The sequence below is a fragment of the Larimichthys crocea genome, chromosome XIII (assembly GCF_000972845.2).
Source record: "Larimichthys crocea isolate SSNF chromosome XIII, L_crocea_2.0, whole genome shotgun sequence".
Taxonomy (NCBI): Eukaryota; Metazoa; Chordata; class Actinopteri; family Sciaenidae; genus Larimichthys; species Larimichthys crocea.
The window spans coordinates 47659502-47682247 of NC_040023.1; the positions used below are offsets into that span (position 1 = coordinate 47659502).

Sequence of the window (22746 nt, forward strand, 5' to 3'; positions counted from 1 at the left end):
AATTGTAATTTTAATGGTGCACACCAGTAAGACAGAGATAATGCTCCGAAAGATTGGCTGCATTAGTTTAAAGTGAGACTGCTGCTGCTACAGTGGCCACTGTGACCATAAGTAGCAATTATGGGATAATGGATAATGCGAAATGCTAAATCATACTGTAAAACTAGTGCAAATACAGTCATAAAGTCAGCAAACTCACTTAGTAATCTCAGTTACATGGCAATATAGATTTAGCTAGATTCTAGATGAAGTTTGCCACCGTTCACTACTGGTCATACCAGACCAAGTAAAGCTGTAGTAACAAAAGCCCTAAAGATTATTGTCTTGATCTAATTTCAGAACTTACATAGTTGTGCTTTAATACCATAAAGGTCAGACTGACTGATTTCTACCAGCCTTCGTGACCTTTCTTTTACTGGTTTCAAGTTATTCCATGTTATTAAAGAGATATTACTGACATAAATCCACTGAACCCAAACTCTGCTACGGTAGCCTCAAACAAAAAGTTCACACACAGTCACAACCATTTGTTCTTGCTTACAGTAGCCCAATAAAGAGACCCTACTGAGCTCAGTAAATATTCAATAATATAAAATTTATCTTGTTTTTCATTTCTTTCCCTCACATCCCTCTCTCCCTCTCTGTCTCTCTCTCTGTCCCCGCCGCCACACCATGTGTGAAGCAGCCAACTCCAAACCCCAGTTCATTTTGAAAGAAGACTGGAAAACAAACCAGAGAGAAAGAAAACACTGCACGCTCTTTCCCTCTCTCTCTTCTCTCTCTTTTTTTTTTTTTTTGTTTCTTCTGAGGAGTCACGGCCTTCAGACGAACGGCTCGGGAGTCGCTTCAGATGTCAGGACTTAAAATAAACGGAACTTTGGTGGTAAAAATAAAGTGGCTCGTCAGCCAGCACGGAGGCACTCTGTGAAAGTTTATCCACAGTCAGAAAAAAAAAAGGGAATTGAGGTTTATTAGCATGTATTAGCAACTTAGATTTCATGACTGTAGGCTGCTCTTCATGTTAAAATGTGCAAGCTTTATGCTACAGTATATGGAATATGCACATTAAATGTACAATTGCATATGTAACTGTCTAAAGGCAAGGCATCCTTTTTTCTAAACGTATTTGGATAATAAGGACTTTTTAACAGTAAAACGACAGCTCTCATCCTCAAACACACATGAATGAGTGTGCCTTCAACTAGATCACTTTTAATAACTGTAGTGTTCTCACTCAGAGTGTAGCAACTCTGTTTCAACACCAAGTTAAACCGAGTCCAATGAAAACATGAGCCGTGGTGGAGTTGACCGTTTACTCAGCAGTCTTCAATGACATTCAGTGAAAACTGTAAATACAACAAATATTGCACTTTAAATAACATAAAACGTGCATTAGCATAGTTACAGGCACAATGAATTATTGTATTCATCATCAGCAGAACGTTTTTAAATGTGTAAATAACATGGACAAATGTCCTCTTTTACCAACAAATAAATATATATATTCTAGCAGCTATCTCTATTTATCGTTTTTAACATCTTACACATGAAATGTATGCACTTACGGCGTTGCCTGTACAATATTTCTCAGCGGATGGTTAGGATAGCTTCAGAACATGTCTGCCTCACTCTCAGTGCAAGGAGAAAGGAAATAAACAGGAAATCAACCAACACACTTGACCTGTCAGGAAGTGATGTCAGCGGTGACGCGACTGTCAAAATAAAATCTTCTTAATAAACTTTTTTAACCCTTTTGCTCTTATTATTTAACTACAACACGTATGAATGACTTATCTTAAAGCACTCATTACAATGAACACTAGAAATGCCTTTGAGGCAACACAATAACCTCGAGTTTTGGGATGACCTTTACACTCTGTGGTTGTCTGACAGGCTGCTGTCTGAGGTCTGTTACTCCTTCCATCAGACTCCATCAGTTGGCTAATGAACCCACGTCCTGCCCTCTCTGTCATCTCTGTACACAAACGCACACATCCACCAAAGAGTTATACACACACACACACACACACACACACACACACACACATGCATATGGTTCCACCACCACAACCATTCATCAGTCTTCAAAAAGTAGGGAAAGCCTAAACGATGCAAAGCCTCTGGGAGAGACAAAGCGGAGTGAAGGAAGCATAAACAATATATAATGGCTATAAAAGCTTCTATATGGAGAATGGTTTGACATTTTGGTAAATATGCATCTTTGCTTTCTTTCTTAGAGTTAGATGAAAAGGTCGATACCACTCTCACATGTGTTTTTAAATAAAAGACTACTGGTAACAGCTGAGCTTAGCATAAAGAATGGAAAAACAGGGGAAAACAGCTAACCTGACTGTGTCCGAAGGAAGCAGCAACCTCTGTGGTTGTGAAGTGAAGCCAATGTGTAATCCAAAAACTGCAATTCCTCAAATGGCCACTTGAGGCTGGCTAGAAAAATGATTAGGTCAGTCTCCATAAGCCCCAATATTAAAATGTCCAATGTCTAAGAAATAAACGTGTTTTTGTACCATGTCTGGTACAAAAAATGGTTTTGGTCTCTATACAGTAGCTCCGTTCATGACAACTGTTTTTTTTTTTTTTTACTCACCCGTTTAAATTATATTAAGGCTGCTTTGATTGACAGGTGGGTGTTGTTACAAATGCCTTTTTTCAGCACCCAGGCGTCATTTGGTCAGACAGAGCCAGAGATTTTGAGCTCTGGCTCCGACTCTTTGCAAACCTATGGGTGAGGTCATGCACGTGCCCTCCATTCTTTATACAGTCAGTATAAAGAATGGAGGGCACATGCATGACGTCAGGCAACAAAATTCACCTCCAACAATATCTAAAACACGTTATGTCTTGTTTAGTGAAAAAAACCCAGGTTAGCCTTTTTTCCCTGTTCTCAGTTATTATGCTAAGCTTAACTAATCTGCTGCTGGCTATAGCTTATTTATCCTACAGATATACGAATATATAGAGTGGTATTGATCTCATCATACAAGCAACAGTTTCAAACTCTTTCTTTAACTCTTTTTAGACACTTTATGTCTAAAAAACAACTTAAGAACTACTAAAAGACTGCTATAACAGTGTCATTGCTCATTTGGATTTTCAGTATCTTTGTTAAATTGGAACAATCTGGAGTGCACATGGTGTTTACTACCTCAAATATATTAATATTGTTATCTACAAACTCACTGCAGAAACTTGCATGTCTTTGGTCTTTCCAGTAAAGACTAATATGACCCTACTTTTACTATTGACACCATCAAAAATGAAAAATAAACACGCAAATCCACAAGCAAATTGAAAACATCCCTGCTCTCTACTCTTTCTTGTCGTTCTTCCACCAGTTATCACCCTAAGTAAACATCTCTACCCCACATGAGTAATGACAAAGAGAAGCCAAATCAAATCAAGAGCCCTCTATTTGCTCCATATGTTAGTTTAACTCCTAAGCCCTATCAGTGTCCCCATCTTAAGAGGAAAAATCCTGACTAAACTCTGAATCCCCTCTTTGAGAAACCACAGGTTATGCCATCATTCCCCTCATGTACTGTCAGGCTTAGTGAAAGAGCTACTGAAAATTAGCCTGACTTTGTTCCGATGGTGCACTTTGAGGCGCCTGCCAGCAGCGACTTGGACTTAACATTAAAGACATTCTCCCTAAATGCTTGTAATCAAATGTCACATCAGCACATATGTTTTGGAGTTATATGCCTTTTAAATTCACCGTATGTCATTTAGTGCTGAAATAAGATCAATTTGTCCCGTGCTATAAGGAAGTTTATGATTTAAGCTCGAGGGGAATTGCTTGACACTCTAAAGCGAATTCTCAATTTGCATGTCATGTAGGAAATTAATGACTGAGTTTAAAGCTGAATTATGGGGAGCTTGATTATGTTTCGGCTGGATTTCTGTAGTCTTTCTGTCTACTTTTTATTTGTTCGTGAGCCTTTGCCATCAGTTACTAAAATACAGCTTGTGCTTCTATTAGAGGAAATTTATTTCACAGTGTGTTAACATGACTGCATGAAATATTTTATGTGCACAGCTATTATTCTGAAGAAGAAGTTTGTCATGTGTTCACTGTCTGGCTGAGAGTTAAATTAGAATATTGATATCACTCATGTCTGCACAGTAAATATGAAGCTAATGCTAGAGGAGGAAAAAAGACCAGTTTTTTAGACAACCAGCAGAGACAGAGAAAGTTGCAGCGTTATAGATATTATATTGATATTTTGACATTTTATTGATATTTGAACACCTTTTTTATGTACTGAAGGTCCAGTGTGGAGGATTTAGTGGCATAGCAGTAAAGTTACAGATTGCAACCAAACTAATACTCTCCCGCGTCTCGCCCTCTCCTTCCAAGCATGTAGGAAAAACTCTGGCTGTGAAATTCATATCAATTCATAAAGGTCATATCTAGATCAGTTGTAGTTTGTCTGTTCTGAGCTACTGTACAAAAATGGCGGTCCAAAATGGTGGACTCCATGTAGGAGGACCCGCTCTTACTGTAGATATAAAGAGCTCATTTTAATACACCAAAAACGATTCTTATATTCAGGTTATTATACTCAAATGAGAAAATAATAATGGACTAATGGATATTATATTACATTTCTGCAAAGAAATACAGATCTTACACACTGGACCTTTAACTAAACAAGACAGATTTTCACCTGTTTCCAATCTTTGTGCTAAGATACGTTAGCCCGTTGCTGGCTGTAGTTTAATACTTTGCATACAGGCTTGTGAGTGGTATCAATCTTCTCATCTAACTTTTGGGCAAAAAGTTAAGCATATTTCTCCAATATGTCCAACTTTTCCTTTAAATCAAATGCAGCCACATTCCTCCCATCCCCTGCAGCTCCTCTTCATTCCACATTCATAAGTCTGGACATACCAGTCATACGAGCGCTACATCTGTCTAAATAACACCTCAACAAGTCTCGTGTCGGCAATACTCCTGCTATGATTGCAATTTATATCGGGCCTGACTGGATACCGACCCTGACATTTCATTTTCAAACGTTGAGTGGCTCCATGGATGGTTCTCATCTCGCATGCAGTGCGGGTCAGACACCTGCCAAGTCATCTCCTGCCAGCCCAGACGGAGAGGATGTGGGGAGTGACAGCTCCGGAAGAAAAAGCAGTGGAGAGAGTCACTTCGGTATATTGGGCCTGAGATAAATTGTGGAAGTTTTACAGGGAGACACACTCGCAGTCAGAACAGTGGGTTTCATTTCTTTCCTCGGGCAAGGTCTGTTGTGTGTGCATGAGGGAGAAACTCACACACACACACACAAGTATCGTCTACCATATCTCACACAAGGCTCACAAGGCTAAGTGCTTCTGGCAGCCCTTATTATATTAATGGGAAGTGTTCTGTAGAGGATAATACACACATGGTAGGCCGTGATGAAAGATGGCACCAAGCAAGGGATTAGGGGGGTTCGAAGGAATGACAGCGAGAGAAAGAAAGCTAGAGAGAGGCGAACACTCCCTCCTTTGTTGCCTCCTCCTCTCTTTCGTTCTTTCCTCGGGCAACAAACTGTTGCTTAAGTCAGCTTGGGAAGGCAAAAACGGAGTGAGAGTGCTATGGTGAGAAGAAAACGGGGGGTGGGGGGCTGATAGGGCATGCCAGACAGTATATCCTCCCAAGTAGATCCACTCTCCATCCCCCTCCTCCCCTCCTTGCTCACCGCACTCATCTGTTTTCCACTCTGCCTTATCAGGACCAGATGGATCAGACTGTCTTCCCTTGCATCCCCGCTTCTCAACCTTCCCCCCTCCTCCCAACCACCTTTCTCCTCCCTTTCTCCCCCTGGCTTCGCTCGTTTATGACACCCCACGGATTTTGTCACTCTGTGGTTTCTGGCAAGGAGAGAGAAATACCAAGCCGAGTCTCGATTTCACCAGGCAAAGAATGAGGGTTTGACGGAGCAAGAGCACGAGGAGGAGGCTCTGGGGACACAAACAGGCCTTTCTCTGCCTCCTACACTTCTTTCGCTTTATTTTCCATATCTTTGTTTGTTTGCTTGGCTCATATTTTCACTTTTGCTGGTTTGTGGCTTTAATGTTGGATTCCTGTCGTAGATATAATGTATTCTGTTCTATTCTGATATTGAAACTTAGAATATGAGTTCTTCCCCAGGTCTGTTTTCTAAAGAAATTTATATCAATAAACATAAAATACCATAAAATGTAGCCGATATGGCAACAAAAACAAGACTTCTTTTGATACCCTGGATTGGAGAGTGTTTTTAAAGGAATGGTTTATTATTTTGGAAAACGTGAGTATTTGCTCCACCTAGCAACCTTACAGTGACGACACTAGAAGATACCTATAAGAAATAGTCCAGCACATGCAGTAATCTGCCATAACACAATGACGTACAACGTGTTCATCGGTGAGCTTTAGAGGAATGGTGGTATGTGGATTTTAGGTAGCCATTTCTACATTTTCAGATCTAATGCTAAGCTAAGCCATCTGCTGGCTGTCAATCTTCTCATTAGCTTTAAAGTAGCATATTGCCAAAAACATTAAACTCTTCCTTTTACTCTATATGTGCTTAAAAAATAGCAAAACTGCCTAAATTAAATACAGTCTAATGTAAAAATTCAGATTTAGATCAGAAGTTAAAGAACTTTTGGTGATACCAAGTTCTTTTCATACAATGAGAAAGAGACACTTAAAAGTGTATCTATATAATACCAATAAAACAACCTCTTATCAGTCAGAGTTGTACAAAATAATCCTATTTACCACAAAAAGATGAACTGTTCTATGAATCAAATATAGTTACAGTCTTAACTCGGTTTCACGGTTTCATATGGGTTCCAACTTAGACAAGTGTTGCATGGTCCTCTCTCTCTCTACCTCTCTCTACCATCGGCCTCCCTCCCACTCTCCTCTCCTCCTGCTCTGCTTCTCTTACTCAACCTTTCTGGAAGTACCAAAGGCCTAGGGACTGACGCACGGCAGCGGAATATTAATAAAAATATGACTGACTCCAATGGGATATGACAGTAGCGGCGGGGGTTGCTACAGGGAGGCGTGTGGTTTGGGGGGTTCAGCAGAGGTTTTAAGTCAAACGGGCTCTTTAATGTGGTGTGACTTCGCCCACTTGAGAAGCTGGTGTGGTGTTACACGATTGGACCCAACTGGGACGGGGCGATGATGGGTCCAACTGCTGGGACGGCCGTGATGAGGTGAGGCATGCTCAACTAGTACGCGGCAGCCCGTTTACTAAATACAAACCCAACCCACACACAGATGGAGCACACACTGATGAAGCATACACTTTATTACAGATCAATGGCTCCTGAAGTGGGGTCATGAAACAGCCATGGGTCATTAAGAGGACCAATACTAAGGTACTGTTTAATTTCAGACATTCAGAATTAAGCGTTAAGAGTTAGATAGGTATGATATATCTCATTTGTATAGAGCAGTTCATGAAAACTGTTTTGAACTCTACCGAGCTAAAGACAATTTATTACTATAATCGTATTATAAAGACGAGAAAAAGGAATGCTGAAGGCATAACTGTCAGATTTGTCCATGAGGGGAACAACATTTGTCAAACCAGGACCTGTCTATCTGACTATTGCAATACAGTAGAATGCAATATTACAACACAGCTGCATATTGCCAAAAATGTTGGTGCACAACCCCCAGATTGCACTTGCCTGAAGTCAGACAAACATCTTTTACATTTTTCACTTCACAGCACACCAGCACGTCAAGGACACAAACTCCTACAACCCTGCTGCAAAGTGAATAAATAGCTAATTGTTCTTCAAGATATCATAATGTAGAGTCCAATGCAAACACACAAGATCTTTATAAAAGTGGATGATATTAAAATACGGCTCCAAAAACTGGGAACAACTGAGATTACCTAACCCCAAACTGAAAATTTTCCCTTGTTAAGGCAAAAACGTTTAAACCCTGAATACGTGGTTGAATGTTGTTAAAAAAGGACAGTTTTGCATTGCTAAGCCCATTCACTAAAATGCACACAGCCAGGCAGGAAATATAGAAGCCTGACCTCACCAAAACCCCATCTGAAACATGAAGCCTTCTATAAGCCATAGCCTTATACAATAAAGCTCCTGCTGAACCAGACCTCAACCGCAAACCCCAACCCTCCAATACTGACCCTCGCACATTAAGAGCCACCTGATCCGTGGCTAACTAGAGAGTCGCGACTGTGTTTGCAAAAGGCCCTGCAGAAAGAAAGAAAGAAAAGAAAAGAAAAAAAGAAAGCAAGAAAAAAGTCCTCTAAACTCCCCATCTCGTCTAACCGCTCCTGTGCTCCTTTCATCCAAATCCAGCAGTGACAGAAAAAAGTCACGGCTGATTTCAAATGACTCGCAGCCTCTTCTTTCTTTCTCCTTCCACTCCATTTTACCCTCTACTGTTTATATGGACACTCCATTTGTAAGTCACGCTCAGTTTTTTTTTTTTTCATGTTTCATGTTTTTTTGTCCTTCACTTTTCTTTCTTCCCTCATGAAAAGACCATGGCACAGCCCCAGGCCGCACTAAGTCACTGACTAGCTCGGTGGTGGTGGTGGTGGTGGTGAGGGGTAGGATAGGAAAAGTGGGGCACTTGGGAGTTTCTGTTCTTTCTCAGTTTTTCTTCTGTCTTTTCTCTGTCTGATATCACGTCATCTAATGCACATCTTTCCAGTAAACACTCACTTAAAGCAAATGTCACACATGTTAATAAGGCTGTGTTCGTAGAAGTGCTCTGTACACGTGGCAGAATCCAAACGAACGGCAATGCTTTGTGTTATTTACAGATAACAATTTCTCTCTTCCAGCGATCGCCTCTCCACTTAAACTTACGAATACTGTTCACCCCTGCTGTACACATTCAGCAGCTGATCGTCCCCTCCTGATAAACTGAGCATTTTATCAGCTGCTTGTTCATCCCAAACGTCTAATATTCAAAACACTGACAATTCATAGATCAGCATGCTCACAAAACCGCATTGTTAAAGTCAGATGTACTGTACATATTTCCTCAGAGAGCCACATGGAAAAACTACTGAATCTTACAGCTACAAGATGCATAGCTGTAATCTATCCGTAAGACCACATGGATTTCAGCAGTGGTTTAAATTATGGTGCAGTGAAAGAATGGAGTGCTTTAAAAATCCATTATGGAGCTGGTCTTGTATGGCAAGCTACATATCGAAATATTTGCACGCAGTGTGCGGTCTGCAGGAATATGTGGTTCTCTGTATGTTTCAGCAAAAAGAGAGAAAATCTACTTCCCTTGTTTGAATGAAGCTTGAATGTGAGATTAAGTGTGAGCATTTCTAACGTTATTGCTAACAGGCAAGGTAATAACCTGTGATATTAATACTGCTACAGGTGTATTTCTGCATGTGCACGAGGAAGACGTGTAAATTATTGGGAGACGCAGTGCTGCTGACATTAGATGCAGCAACAATGTGGGTGGGCTAACACACACATGTGGCAGCGTTGGATTAGGAAGTGGTAGGCCACATCATATTACTACCAAGACGTCTCTATATGGCCTCGCCTGTCTCATGGGAGCCGTGAAGCCCTCACACCCAATCCTTCCATCCCTTCACTCCTCCCTCCCTCCTTCTACCGTTTTTCTCAGTGTCATTTGCGATTAGCGTCACACCCATCAGTGGGTTTCTTTCCCACCAAAACCCAAGTTTCTTGTATTAAAACTGGCCTCTGGTGGCAGCGTTCAGCTATAATCCAATCAAGAGGGTCAAATGAAGGCATGTAGAGCTGCCTTTCATTTCCCTTTGCTTCAGTCTTTATTTTGCAGTCACAAAGACGCAAAGTCATTATAATGCAGAAAAGAGGAAAAAACTGTAGATTACAGGATGGGCTGCAAGATAACAAATGTGGTCAGACAAATGAAGCAGAAGAATTATGCTTTTGAGCAGTAAATTCTTAGAGGCAAAAAAAATGATAAGAGGAAGATGTTCGACTTTTTTTTTTTTCAGATGTTTTCAAGTTCATTTGCAACTAACCAAGTATAAACTTGAAGTGCCATGAAACACGAAAACACAAAACGAGGTAACCTGTAATCATGACTCATCATATTTTATGATGTTTGGAAATACGTGTGAGGTTTGGTAAGTCTCAAGTACCTGACAGTGAAAGATGTACTCTGGCGTGGCCTTCTTAAATTTGATGTTCCACACTAGGGCAACACCATCCGGTTCATGAGGAGCATCTTCATTATTGTTATAGGAGGCAACCAGCAACTCGGGATACTGAGGAAGAGAGAGAGGAGGGGGGGAGGGATGTCAGATGTCAAAACAATGAAGAGAAACAACTGATCCCAAACACTCGTTTCAATTTTTGAAAAGCATCTTATAACAGTGACATTTAACAGCTGCATAACTGGTGCTCAGACATATTTTTTTCCTTCATGCACTGCTGAATTTAAAGTGACATAAACAAGGCTGCAGGCCTGACCTGAGGGGACCAGTCAAGGCAGGTGATTACACGATGTTTTGACCAGTGTTCGTCGTAGAAGAGTCTGCTGAGAGACAGGCTGGAGCCGCTACCCAAGTCTCTGAGAAAAGACAGGAGAGATAACGGTCAGAGGTTACTTTGCGATCAAACCTGAAGACGATGGTTTTGTTCCAGTCGCACAACAGCCGTAAAATGGGTACCTGCCAAGAAAAAATACCTTTTGTCTGCGGGGGTCAATTATGATCACTGCTGTGGTACCTTCAATCTGGATATTCACAAAGTGTACTCCCCTTACTAAGTACAGAGAAAGTGGAAAAGCTTTTTAAACCTTAAAACATTTGGCTTTTAACAGTGACACTAATCACAGATTCAGTGACAGAGCTGCACTACACTTTAGTGATTGCTTAAAGTGGAATTATATACTATATCATGACAAATATCATGACTTACAGACTTATTGAAAATCCATAACTATAGTGAGATTAAGTCAAAAGTAGTCTTTAGGTTTCTGTCTAAGAAATAAAGCATGAATGAAACTCAGTGATGGAAATAAAATGTCATCTAATATACAAGAGATCTCTAAGGGTCGCCATGTCGACAGTTGGCAGTCGATGTTTCCTAAAGTTTCTGAGATGTGTTTGGCATCACCAGCTCTGCTCAGTGGCCACCAGCTGATTCAGCATATTGACTTGACATCGGTGGAATTTGGCGAGAGTTCTGTCTGACTGGCTGTTCACCCGACTGAGTCAGTGATTTCAGCCATCGTGCGGTCAAACTAGATCCAACGCAGATTGTTGTGTCATTGACTGCTTCAGAAAATTGCATCACTACAGTTTCCAGAACTACAGCTGTAGGTAGACTCCTATTTTAGTGTTAATTACAACAGATACTCTACACTAATGAGTAAAAATGATCCACTTGGAATGAAACAAGGTAGTGAAATGAAGGTTATGTTGTTACAACTTCATAAATTAAAAAAAAGAGGACGATGTTAAGCACTGGGCCATGGCCTGTTTTAGACATAATCTCTATTTGACCACAGGCTTGATGCTCCTCCGAGGCTACAGTGGTCAAAGTTGAAGTGAGCTGGTAAAAGCAACATTCTTCTATAATAGCAGAGCAGGATACTAAAACAGCTTTGCACTTATGACTTTTTAACTTCAGCTAACACTTTGATAACCTCCATTTGGAGGCAAGGTTCAGATGGCAAGACAATGCTTTTTAAGACATGGTGGTTCTCGGTTCACAGGAGTTGTTAACCCCCTTGGAGTGTGACATCAGCAGGAAGACATGTATTTTGAAGAACAAAGCAGCTTCCAGGCCCCAAGAGTGACACAGTGGGCATGAGTCAGTCTTAGCACATTTCTTAGTTTGAGGCATGCAAGTAAACACTCACATGTGCTCTCACATCCAAACACGGTATCCTTTCCTTCCTCTCTCCCTCCCTCCCTTCTCTTGTCTCCGATTGCCTCTTCCCTGCTCACCCCTCTTTGTCCTCCACGTCCCGGCCGCTGTAGTCGAAGAAGATGTCACCGTCTTCGGCTAGAGCTCTCTCCATCACCCGGATGCTGCAGTCAAAGAAGCTTTGAAACTCAGAGGAGTGCAGGATCTGCTGCCTCTCTTCCTCTGTCAGCTCCCGAAGCACTGGAAATGAGCCTGGTGGAAAGAACGTAAAGATAAAAACACAGTGCACCCACAGAATATTTAGATATTTTATATCTTGTACTATATCTTCTCAACTATTGTTTGTTGTATAAAATGTCAGAGAACTTGTTGTGAATAATGCCCGCCACACTCTCCTAAAGTGACATCTTAAAATGTCTTCTATTATCCAAATGCCAAAGATGTTACATTTATTATAATTATATAATTATTAAACAAAGAAAAACAACAAGTGGTTACTTATAATCAATAATAGCAGAAACAATAATTGACACAAGTTTAAGTTTAACAGACATTGTGACATTCTACTTTTAATTCCCGACAACAGTACAGATGTCTTACTGTATCTGTACACAGTACACGTCATGTCTGCTTCTGCAAAAAAATATAAAGATTACATGACATGCTTCGGATGTCAGATTAACATTCACTTCATCTCTATAAAATCACATCCAGGACATAATAAACTACAAACAGTTCCTAATGCATCGTTTCTAATAAAACCCAACAGTAAGAACTTCATAAACAAGACAAAAACAAAGCCCTCTGAGCGACCCGCCTCCCTTTGAACGTAATGGCTGCACAGCACGGCGTCCGGTTTTTGAAGTCACTGTCCCCAAGCACACATGCTATACTACACACACAAGCACGCACAGACACACAGACATATATCGACCTTTACCCTGCCTCTTGACTTTGATCCCCCCCCCATCCTTTTGTATTTCTTACGAGTTGTCAGAAAAGACCCAGCGAATCGAGTGGCAGAGATCAAAGGATAGACCTTCTAATAGGCCAGGATGAAGAGGAGACGGATGACTGTGTGTTTATGAGTGCGTGTGTGCATACATCTGTCTATGTGTGTGTTTGACTCACACTTGGTGCAGCCGGGATCGTGCATGCAAGTGAATATGAATATGTCTATCTGTGCGTCTATCATGTGTTTTTTTACCCACTCCAGACCTTCTGTGCAAAATAATGAAGTCTCCACATACACACACACACACACACACACACACACACACACACACACACACACACACACAAAGTCTCTCGCACACTTCTCCATTCCTCTTCACTTTGAAGTATGGTCAGGGGGTCAAGTGACAGGTTTTTAATCAGTGCTGACCCCCACATGCCATGGAGCTGATATGCTTGGATCTGCCTTAACCTCACCCCCACCCTTCCATCTGATACACCCACTGACTGGATGTGGGTGTCACACACAAGTGACCGCGTTTCGTGACAGTTTGACCAACAACGTGTGAAAAGTCGAGGGATGAAGGAGATCGAAGGATAAAGAATGAAGGGGTACAACTGCAATATGAGCTAAGCTTATTTATGGAGAAATGGAAAAGGAAATCGACCGACTTTAAGACTTTAATAAAAGTTTGTTTTTACTCTTCCATCATACACCCGTCTTTGTACCTTCTTTGGTTTCCCTGTTGTCATCTTCATCTTGCTGCTCCGACTCGGGGCCCGGCTTTGGCTCCAGCATTTCCTCATCTTCATCTTCCTCCTCTACTGAGAGACAGTAAAAAAAAAAAAAGAAGAAAAGAGCGAGAGAAAGAGAGAAAGAGAGAGAGAGAGAGAGAGAGAGAGAGCACTCATGTTAATCAACAGCTGTTCCAATTTTCTTCAACCTCCCGCTGTGTACTGCCTTCTCCCCCTTACCAAAATAATCATTCCCAGACATGCACCGGTACACCTGACTAACTAACATTTGGTCCAAATGGGCTTCATTTACAAACACACGCACTCGTATTTCCTTTTTTTTTTTTTTTTGAAAACACAAAGATGTGAAGCATACATGCTGCAGAAACTATATCATACTGCTGCACATGTATATTAAGTGTACTGGGAAAAGAAATATAAACAGGAAACAAGCCCGTGCCCATTCCCATCCTCACATGGTCCGCATATGTGGACATACTGGTCACTGTGCACGCAAGTTACACACACACACACACACACACACACACACACACACACACACACACCTACACACACAGACAGCAGGAAATGTCAGAGTTGTGTGCGCTCTTCTCTCTTTCTCTCACCTTTGACCCCAAGCCAAAAGATCCAGTGATGTGTGTGTAAAAGGGGATTCCCTCTAATCAGGCTGTGTGTGTGTGTGTGTGTGTGTGTGTGTTTGGGAGGAGGTGGGTAAGTATGAAGGGTTACTGTCGACATAGGCACCTGCTTGTCAGCTACTGCACCCCTCCCCCCCCCCCAACGAGTCCCTCACACCCCTCAGGGTATGTGTTGGTAACCTTCACCAACCTCTCCTCCTCTTTTCTGCTGCTCCCTCCCTCTGAAAACAGATGCTGAGAGTTGTGGGGGTGAGGGGCCCTCTCAGAAGACCTCTTAACACCCTGACACCGTGACCAGACACCTGTGGTCTGCCAACACACACGCTATGCACACACATACAATCCGTCTTTTCTCTCTTTCTCTAACACACACACCCGGGGCCCTCGCCCGCGGTGCCAGGGGTGGCGAGGGGTTAACTGGCGCAGGGTCAAGCTGACAACAGTCGCATAGTCCGGTGGGAGGAAATGACTACATCACACCCTTAGACGTGTCATGTCTCTCTCTCACTCACACACACACACACACGTCGGGGTGTGTTTTACTCAGCTGGAGTATGGCCTGGGGCACTTTTAAAACCACTTGCTCAAGGGCTGCTCTTGCACCGGATGAACTGTCCATTTATCACTTGGACTCGCCTAAGCTTTTGATGAACTCACTGCTGCTGTTTAAAAAAGGTACAAATGCGATTATAACTGGTGCAACACTTGAGTGATTTTATTATTGTTATTACAATCATTTCTGGTTTTCTGGTGCATCTTTCTCTCACCCCGTCTTTGTGTTTTTTTTTTTTTTTACAAGTTAAAGTTTCTGATATATGGCTTTAATTCACTGTGTGTATATAATAAATGACTCAGCTGAATCAAACACATGGCGGTGAGTGAGGCTCAGTCCAAGTCGGTGGTTAACAGCCAGCTGTAGTGATCCAAACACCAGTGACCCACCAGTATGGAGGAGAGACCAGAGAGGACCAGACAGGCAGACTGCCAGACTAGCTCCATGTCTGAGTTGCCAAAACAGACAAGCTGCAAACAGAAACGCACAGGAATACCCTTCTTTCAGGCCCTTTTGTCTCTCCCTTTGTGCTTTATTTCTTTCTGAAGTTGTTTTTTTTTTTGTTATCCATCAGTCGCTCATCCCCTCTACAAACTGCGGCCATTAATCTGCAAATGCTACAGGACGTGAATCAGCAAATGGGGGGGGAGAGGGTCGTGTTAACCAGTACTGGAAAAGATACTTCTACTCTATCTTGTTCTATTCTACTCTATTTTATTTTCTTGACCTTATGTGACCGGTCCGGTGGTTGGAATGTGTGGCGATGGGGATGGGAGGAGCATGAGTGGAGGAGAGAGACCACATTGAGGAGCGGTCAAACTGTCAACCCCCGGGACCACAGGACTCTGGAGCAAGGCAGCGTGATTCATGGCCTATGGGTTACCTCACTGAGGGGAATCGGTCCAATTCCCGCATGAAGATACTGCTGATGTTGTTGCCAGCAGCCATGCATCAAGTTGTTCTGTCAAAGTCGTGCACCAAAAATATCCCGGATATTTCCTTTGAATGGAAATTTTCAGAGATACATTTCTGCGTGCATTCAAAGTAGAGCAAAAGCTATACTGCGGTGAATGACACTGGAAAGTACAGATTTGACATGATAATATACAACTTTATGTAAAATGTACATGCAAACACACACAGGGGCGCTACAGGGTTTCCTGTTGAGTTGCAAAGGAAGCAGGGAAGGGAAATCAAAAGAGACAATCTTCCACAGTTTGAGTGCCTGACTGCTACCCTGTAAGTATCCGCGCACTTTCTTGTTTCCACCTCATTCTAGTCACGGGATGCTTTCTCCTTCCACCTGCCGCTTAATACCGCTTCTCACTGCAGGACAACGGGTTAACTGGTATCCACCCACTCGCCTCAGACAGGGGTCCACCTTGATGAAACTCCGCTTGGGGGCTCCCATTTTGGCCGTCTACACACCCGGGGTAATGATATCCTCGGTAGCCTGGGGTCGCCGCATCTGGCTGCCTCAATCTTCCCCTGGCTGCTTACTCATGCTGACCGGGCCCAGTCAATTCAGTAGAGCCCAGCAGGTATGCAGACACACAGAGATACAAACACAAGTACACACAAATGTGTAAGGGTGTTTGTAAATGCATATGCACACGCACACACACACAAACGCACAAAGAGAGGCCTGTACACACGTCTTAATCTGTGAAATTGTTTGGAAGACACTCAAACACTTTACACGCAAACAAGAATGGAAACCAACATAACCTTCATACTGTATGCTCGGACGGACTCTTCATAAGTATTATGCTGACCAACATGGTGTCAGTTAGGTCTGGGACAATAATTCAGTTTTATCGTATATATCTAGGATGCATTGATCCATACCAGTGCAAATACTACGATATCGTCCATAATGTTTCTGCATTAAAACAGTGTTACGTTCAGTTGACAGCACTGCTCAGTTTGCATCTTACTTAACAACAACTTAAAATGATTCCATAACATTCTCCTCCACGAGATTTACAGATTTTAAATTTGGGGAAGGTATCATATTTATACTCGTCATTAGCATGCACTCTATGATAACAAAGTGATTAATTGAGGTTTTTCTGTTTCGTGCGTTAACTATGTTGCTGCAAATCAACAGATATTTTTAATAATTTCGTTGACTCAATGCTGACATCTTTAAATTGTTCTTTTTGTTTTGCGCAACCAACGTGCAGAACAGTCAAAAATATTCCTCTTACTATCATAGAAGGAAAACAGAAAATATTCACACTACAGAAGCTAAATCAAGTTAATCTTTTTTTTAAAAAAAGTTATTTAAACAATGAAGCAATTTTTAAATAGATGTTGATTTTCTGTCCATCATCTATAAAAAACCTAAAACCTTCTTTGGCCTTATGTCTTTTTTGCATCGCAAATATCATATAGAATAAATTACTATTCTCTTTTGTTGGTTGTTGTTCAAAATATTTAAAAAATTGTTACATATATATATCTTATATGTTCTTATACTTGGACAGGATTTTTCTCTCCTCCAAAGATTACTCATTACCCTCTTAGTCAGCTAGTTAGCTAGTAATTACACTCCAACTAACAACTGTATTGAGGCTACTTAACACTTTATTAACATGTTGTCTGTGTATGAGGCTCTTGTTAACCAGTATGAGCATCATTATTCCTTTTATGGACTTACAGAAGAGTGAAATAGTTCAGGTGAGAGTAATGGGCTGATCTGTTTGTGGAATCAAGAAAACATCGTCCTAATGAAGGCTGATACACCGCTGAGACTTTCATTAGCCTAAACATCTTGTATTATTTCACAGTAGGCAGCTACTATCGGGCATGTGGAGAGAAGAGTTTTAAAAGATACTGACAGCACATAAAAGATGTACACACTGTCTTCTGCTCCCCCTTTGGCTTGCACATAAAGCACAATGGCATGGTGTGTCATGGCAATAATGTGCAAGCATGTGTTCTGTTTGGGTAGGATCAAAGTGTGAGCTAACCTTTTATTCTGAACCCAATCCACAGTAAGTGCTAGTGTGCTGAAATGTGTTAGCGCATGCTTGAAGCGATTGGCATAGTTATCAAAGAGAACTGTGGGTATGTGTGTGTGTGTGTGTGTGTGTGTGTGTAGAGGGGAGGATGAGACCGGGCCCCAAGTTTGTCATCGACTACACTGTGGGGGCAGGACTACAGACTTATCATAACAGTATGGAGGTGACTACTAAACTGAGTCACACACAATCGAAGTTGACAGTACTCATAATTTTTATGGATCTCTTTTGTATTAATCACAAAAGAAAGAGAGATACTGATATGAGAGAGAAGAGGCGGCGGAAACACAAGACAAATCCAGCAGGATTTTGGGGGATCCCACGCATTGGGAATAACCCTACAACATTATATACACACACATTCGTAATGGCGCACACAAGACACACAACCAGAGTTCGCAGGGGTTCTGAGAGGTTGGCTGTTGAGCAGACCACAACACAAGCACTATGTAGAGGAGTAGGAGGAGGCTGACATGACTTGAAAGGCCCCTCTAATGTGGCCCTGGCACGACATACACTCACACACACTCATATGCATTAACTTCACTGAGAACAACTCGTATTGTTGGAGGAAGACTCGACACACACATACCCACACTGCATCCACTTCACCTCTGCATATATTACAAATGACCTGAGGCATCAGGGGAATTCTTCTTACTTTTATTCGTCCCATCTCCAGTAATATAATCCTTGTTATCCAGAGTATCAAGAAAGGATTTATATAACCACAATGATTTTATACCACTGAAATGACGAGAGAGGTCGCAAATAAAATGACGCAATTCGAAGATAAATTAAATGTGATATGACAGGTCTACATTAAATGTGTCTTGCCACACAAGATGTTATTCATGGAACCAACCAGGAACATTTAAAAAAAAAAAAAAGATATGCACCTATAGGATGATGTTGCACAAATCAAGAAAACAAGATACTTGAAATACGCAAAGTAAGAATACAGTTCTTTGGCTCATACTAACAGGTTCTCACACCATTTAGCTAAACAACTTCAGTCTTTCTCTTTGCTTGCTTTAGAGGAGAAACATCACCGTTTCAGCCATATGGAACAAGTTCATGGCTCACATAAGTGTAGTAAAATAAACACTGCTCACCCTTATTTTTTCACGCTTTTGACAGTTACACCAGTCGTGCTCTTTGCGAGCCTTTTACCCACTCGCAGAGTAACTAAGGCAGATCACTAGGTTTTTTTAATACTGAGCCGGACACGAAATCCTCTCTAACCATCTCTTTCTGCAAACAGAAAAACACAGCTAACATTTTAGGGACCTCTGTTAGTCAGGTTGGACAGCAAATTGATAGGTTAGAGCCAGCCACGCAGTAAAGTCGAACAGATCTTTTGCTGGGAGGTGAGAGGGCGGTCCAATCCTGCAGAAGAATCTCAGTGATCTGGAGATGGTCAAGACCGACAGGATAGAAACTGTAGGGAAAAGTGCAAAAGTGGGAGATCGCTGTTGCAACTTCTTTCAAGTAAATTGTATTCCTACAAAGTCAAATGTTGAGCAGTTGCTTGTAAAATACTTTTCCCCCCAGAGTAATGATCATCCTCTGGACTCTTTAACTTCAGTTTGTCCATTTTATTCTGAATTCTTTTGTTGTTGTTGTTGTTGTTGTTTCAACAGAAAATAATAATTAAAATTCATCATGATTCATCAAGTCAACATTAGCACATTGGGTTAAGAGTATTTTACACATACACACACATTAGCAGCAGGATTTGATGTAAAACTGGTGAGGCTAAAACCCGCAAGATGACTTAGATTAATTCATCTCTTCACCACACTTCCCCACACTGATCAAACATCAGAACGTGCATGTGTGTGTGTGTGTGTGTGTGTGTGTGCGTTCAAGTCTATGTTCCCCAAGTATACACCGTATGCACACGTGCATGCCCACACATAATCAGCTTTCATTAATGCAGCCCATTCAGGCCTTTGGGGGTCTGTGGCCAACTCTGCTGTGTGCTGTGGGTGCAGTCTAAGTAGATTTTCACCCCATCTCTTTCTTTCTTTCAACCCCCTCCTCTGTCTCTCTCTTTCTAGCAGTGCCACCCAGGCTTGGCCCCGACCCAGACCCACGTCTTTAAACTGAGCCATCATGCCACGCCACGCCATGCTCTGAGCCTGGCCGCAAGGCCCTGATTAAAATCCATGACTTCAAACTTTCCAAACTGTCAAAAACCCAGTCAGAGAGAGAGAGAGAGAGTGCGCAGGACAGACCAACAGAAAGAAAAAGTCTTACATAAAATCACCGCTGTGGCATCGACTCACTTTTCAACACGTCATCTGAGCTGGGATTTGTGTCACTCAGAAACCTGTGTGTGTGTGTGTGTGTGTCTGTGTGGGGCTCAGATGGTGATTGGACATTGTGTTGCCACTTGGATGACGCTGGTGTTTCATTTTGTTTTAATGAGGGACGGATGGACAGATGGGACAAACAGTTTTTATAGGCCTGCTAAAGGTTGATGCTTGGGGTTGAATCCTTCTGCATTGCACTAAAATAGACAAAATGATTCACTGCACCTCAGTTACATTGTCAAATAAATATACAAACCCATATTTGGCTCAATACCTACAGCATGTGAGTCAGGGAAAGCACTGCCCTTCAAGCTAGTGGGATTTTGTCAAACTAATTAAGACTTTAAATGCCAACACATGTCTGGGATTAATCGTAAAACCGTTATTTTATAATACCATAATTTAATTTCATCTCATTCCCATTTCTAATAAAAATCTCTGACACTTTTGGTTGGCGAGCCTTTGAGGAGGCCCTCGAGTATGTGTGCCAAGAGTGCTCCCTGCTGGAGTTATGAAGAAAAGCATGCTACACTGCAGCCAAACAGAAAAACCAGCACGGTTCTCAAATTTCACTTCAATCAACTGACAAGCTATAAACTGTGATAATGATCTGGAAATTTAAGGTTTGAATTGGTTGCAACACGAAAATAACTAAGCTGATTCTAAAGCCTGCCGAATTTGATTACCACGGTTGACTGAAGAACAATTGAAAACAAAACTACAAATGCAGTTTTAACCTACCCTGACAAATAATGTTTGGAGTTTTTGTATGTTTAATTGACTGTGTTGAAAATCTTTAAACTGACTGTATACAACAGTTCGAAGGCACAAACATGACAAACAAAGGGTTAAAAATACAACAAACTGCTAAAGTGAAGCAGGGCTATGAGCTGCAGGCTAGCTGTGGCAGTGAACCGCTACCCTCTCAAATGAAAATCCCTGGAGAGTCGAAGCGATCTCAGAGTACAAGGGAGACCACCCAAGCAAACGTTCAAGACCCACTGTTGTTTTACACACGTATAAAAAAAAAAAATGTAACAAGGAGGGGGAAGGGTGGGGCACATGTCAAAAAGTCAAGTTCAAGAAAATGTGAACAAAATGTGAAGGGAAAAAAAAGAAAACAGTTGAAAAGAGAAATACGGGACACATGAAACTGTACTCATCTCAAGCACTCATCAGATGGCAAATATTATTTTGGATGATGGCCATTTTGCCAAAGAGAGAGAGAAAGCCGGAGGGAGATGAAGAAGGGGCTCATGTACCTTATTATACGGTGGTCATAGGGGAAAATTGCAATCATCTGTGACTCACTTGGAATACCTTACGCACTGTGAAAGACATTATTTTTCTCTAATATCAAGAGTTTTTTTTCGGGGTTTTAACTGGTGTGGCCATTTTGACAGAAACCGCTCGGGACCATGCATCAATTTTGGGAGTGAAACAGGAGTGAAGGCTGCGCCCTTTCGAGGGCGATGATGATGAAAGCCAAACTCAGAGTTGCTTTATGAAGAGAGAAAGTGAGAAGCATTGGCCGATTATGTGTGTCTGCAGGGAAAAGACAGGGGAGATCATAATGGCAAAACGCAAGTCTGATCTGAAGTAAGAGTTTATGTGTGAACACGCACGAATGGGACACGCACGCTTGAAGCCACTACCTCAAGGCAATGTCCAGAAGTCACCCAACGTAAAAAGACTATTTTAAAATACACTTTAGGTACAAAAAATTCACAGTTAAACAACTGAGTACATTTTGTTCAGACTCCTCTGGGTACACTCAGTGTGGTTATTCTTTATTTGCCTTGAATTTTGCCTTTAGAAAATGCACACACATGCGCACACACGCACACACGCACACACACACACACACACACACACACACACACACACACACACACACACACACATCCTCTGGTCTGTTCAGTCTGTTGTAGCCGCCTGGCTGGAACAACAACAATGTATGAGACAAGCACTTCCATATGTGGCTGCATACACATCTATACGCACATATGCAGACACATACAGAAACATATAAGTACCTAACCATGCAAGACACACACTCATGCAACCACATTCCTCCCTTCAGGACCTTGAAGACTGCCCACAAACCCCTCAGTCATGTCAGCTTCGTATAGGCTGGGAGTGTGTTACATTCACGTTTTTTTTTTTTTAATGCATCGGTGCTTGGCTGGATTGTCCCTCCTGATGATGTCCTATAGGAGAAACTACAGCTACTTCACATGATCACAATCAGAAAGAAAAGTGTCACTAAGCTGTTTATGTAACCTTTAATCTGTGGTTACTATATTTACTGCATTATTGACTTGAGCACTCTGCCAATACACATTTTTTGATAGCTTACAAAATATGCTCTGATTATTAAGGCTGAAGTCCACATATGTGACTTAGTGCTGGATATCTTTTGAATATTTTTGCAACTAGTGTTAATGCAATACCTGAGTTACCAATAAATAATGAAAGAAGCCACAAACATCTAGAATGTTAAATGCTGCTTAAATGCGAGAATCTGTATCACACATTTTGCTCAAATAAAATAGTCTAAATTTTGGAAAAAATTATTTGAAATTATTATAACATTATATTATTTAAAAACA

The 22746-nt window shown here is 41.5% G+C and overlaps 1 protein-coding gene across 20 annotated transcripts in view; it reads right to left on the bottom strand.

The window, feature by feature from the left end:
- dync1i1a (dynein cytoplasmic 1 intermediate chain 1a) overlaps positions 1-22746 on the bottom strand; it is a 49816-nt gene that overhangs the window by 14123 nt on the left and 12947 nt on the right. For 11 of the 20 annotated variants that reach the window (XM_019262665.2, XM_019262675.1, XM_019262667.1 and 8 more), the window contains 4 exons: positions 13573-13668; positions 11970-12141; positions 10486-10585; positions 10155-10280 (listed from right to left, as the gene is read on the bottom strand). In XM_019262665.2, the coding sequence (XP_019118210.1) occupies positions 10155-10280; positions 10486-10585; positions 11970-12141; positions 13573-13668 (494 nt within the window). The remainder of the gene's footprint in view (positions 1-10154; positions 10281-10485; positions 10586-11969; positions 12142-13572; positions 13669-22746) is intronic. The other 9 variants (XM_019262678.2, XM_019262671.2, XM_019262676.2 and 6 more) reach the window with 1 other exon arrangement.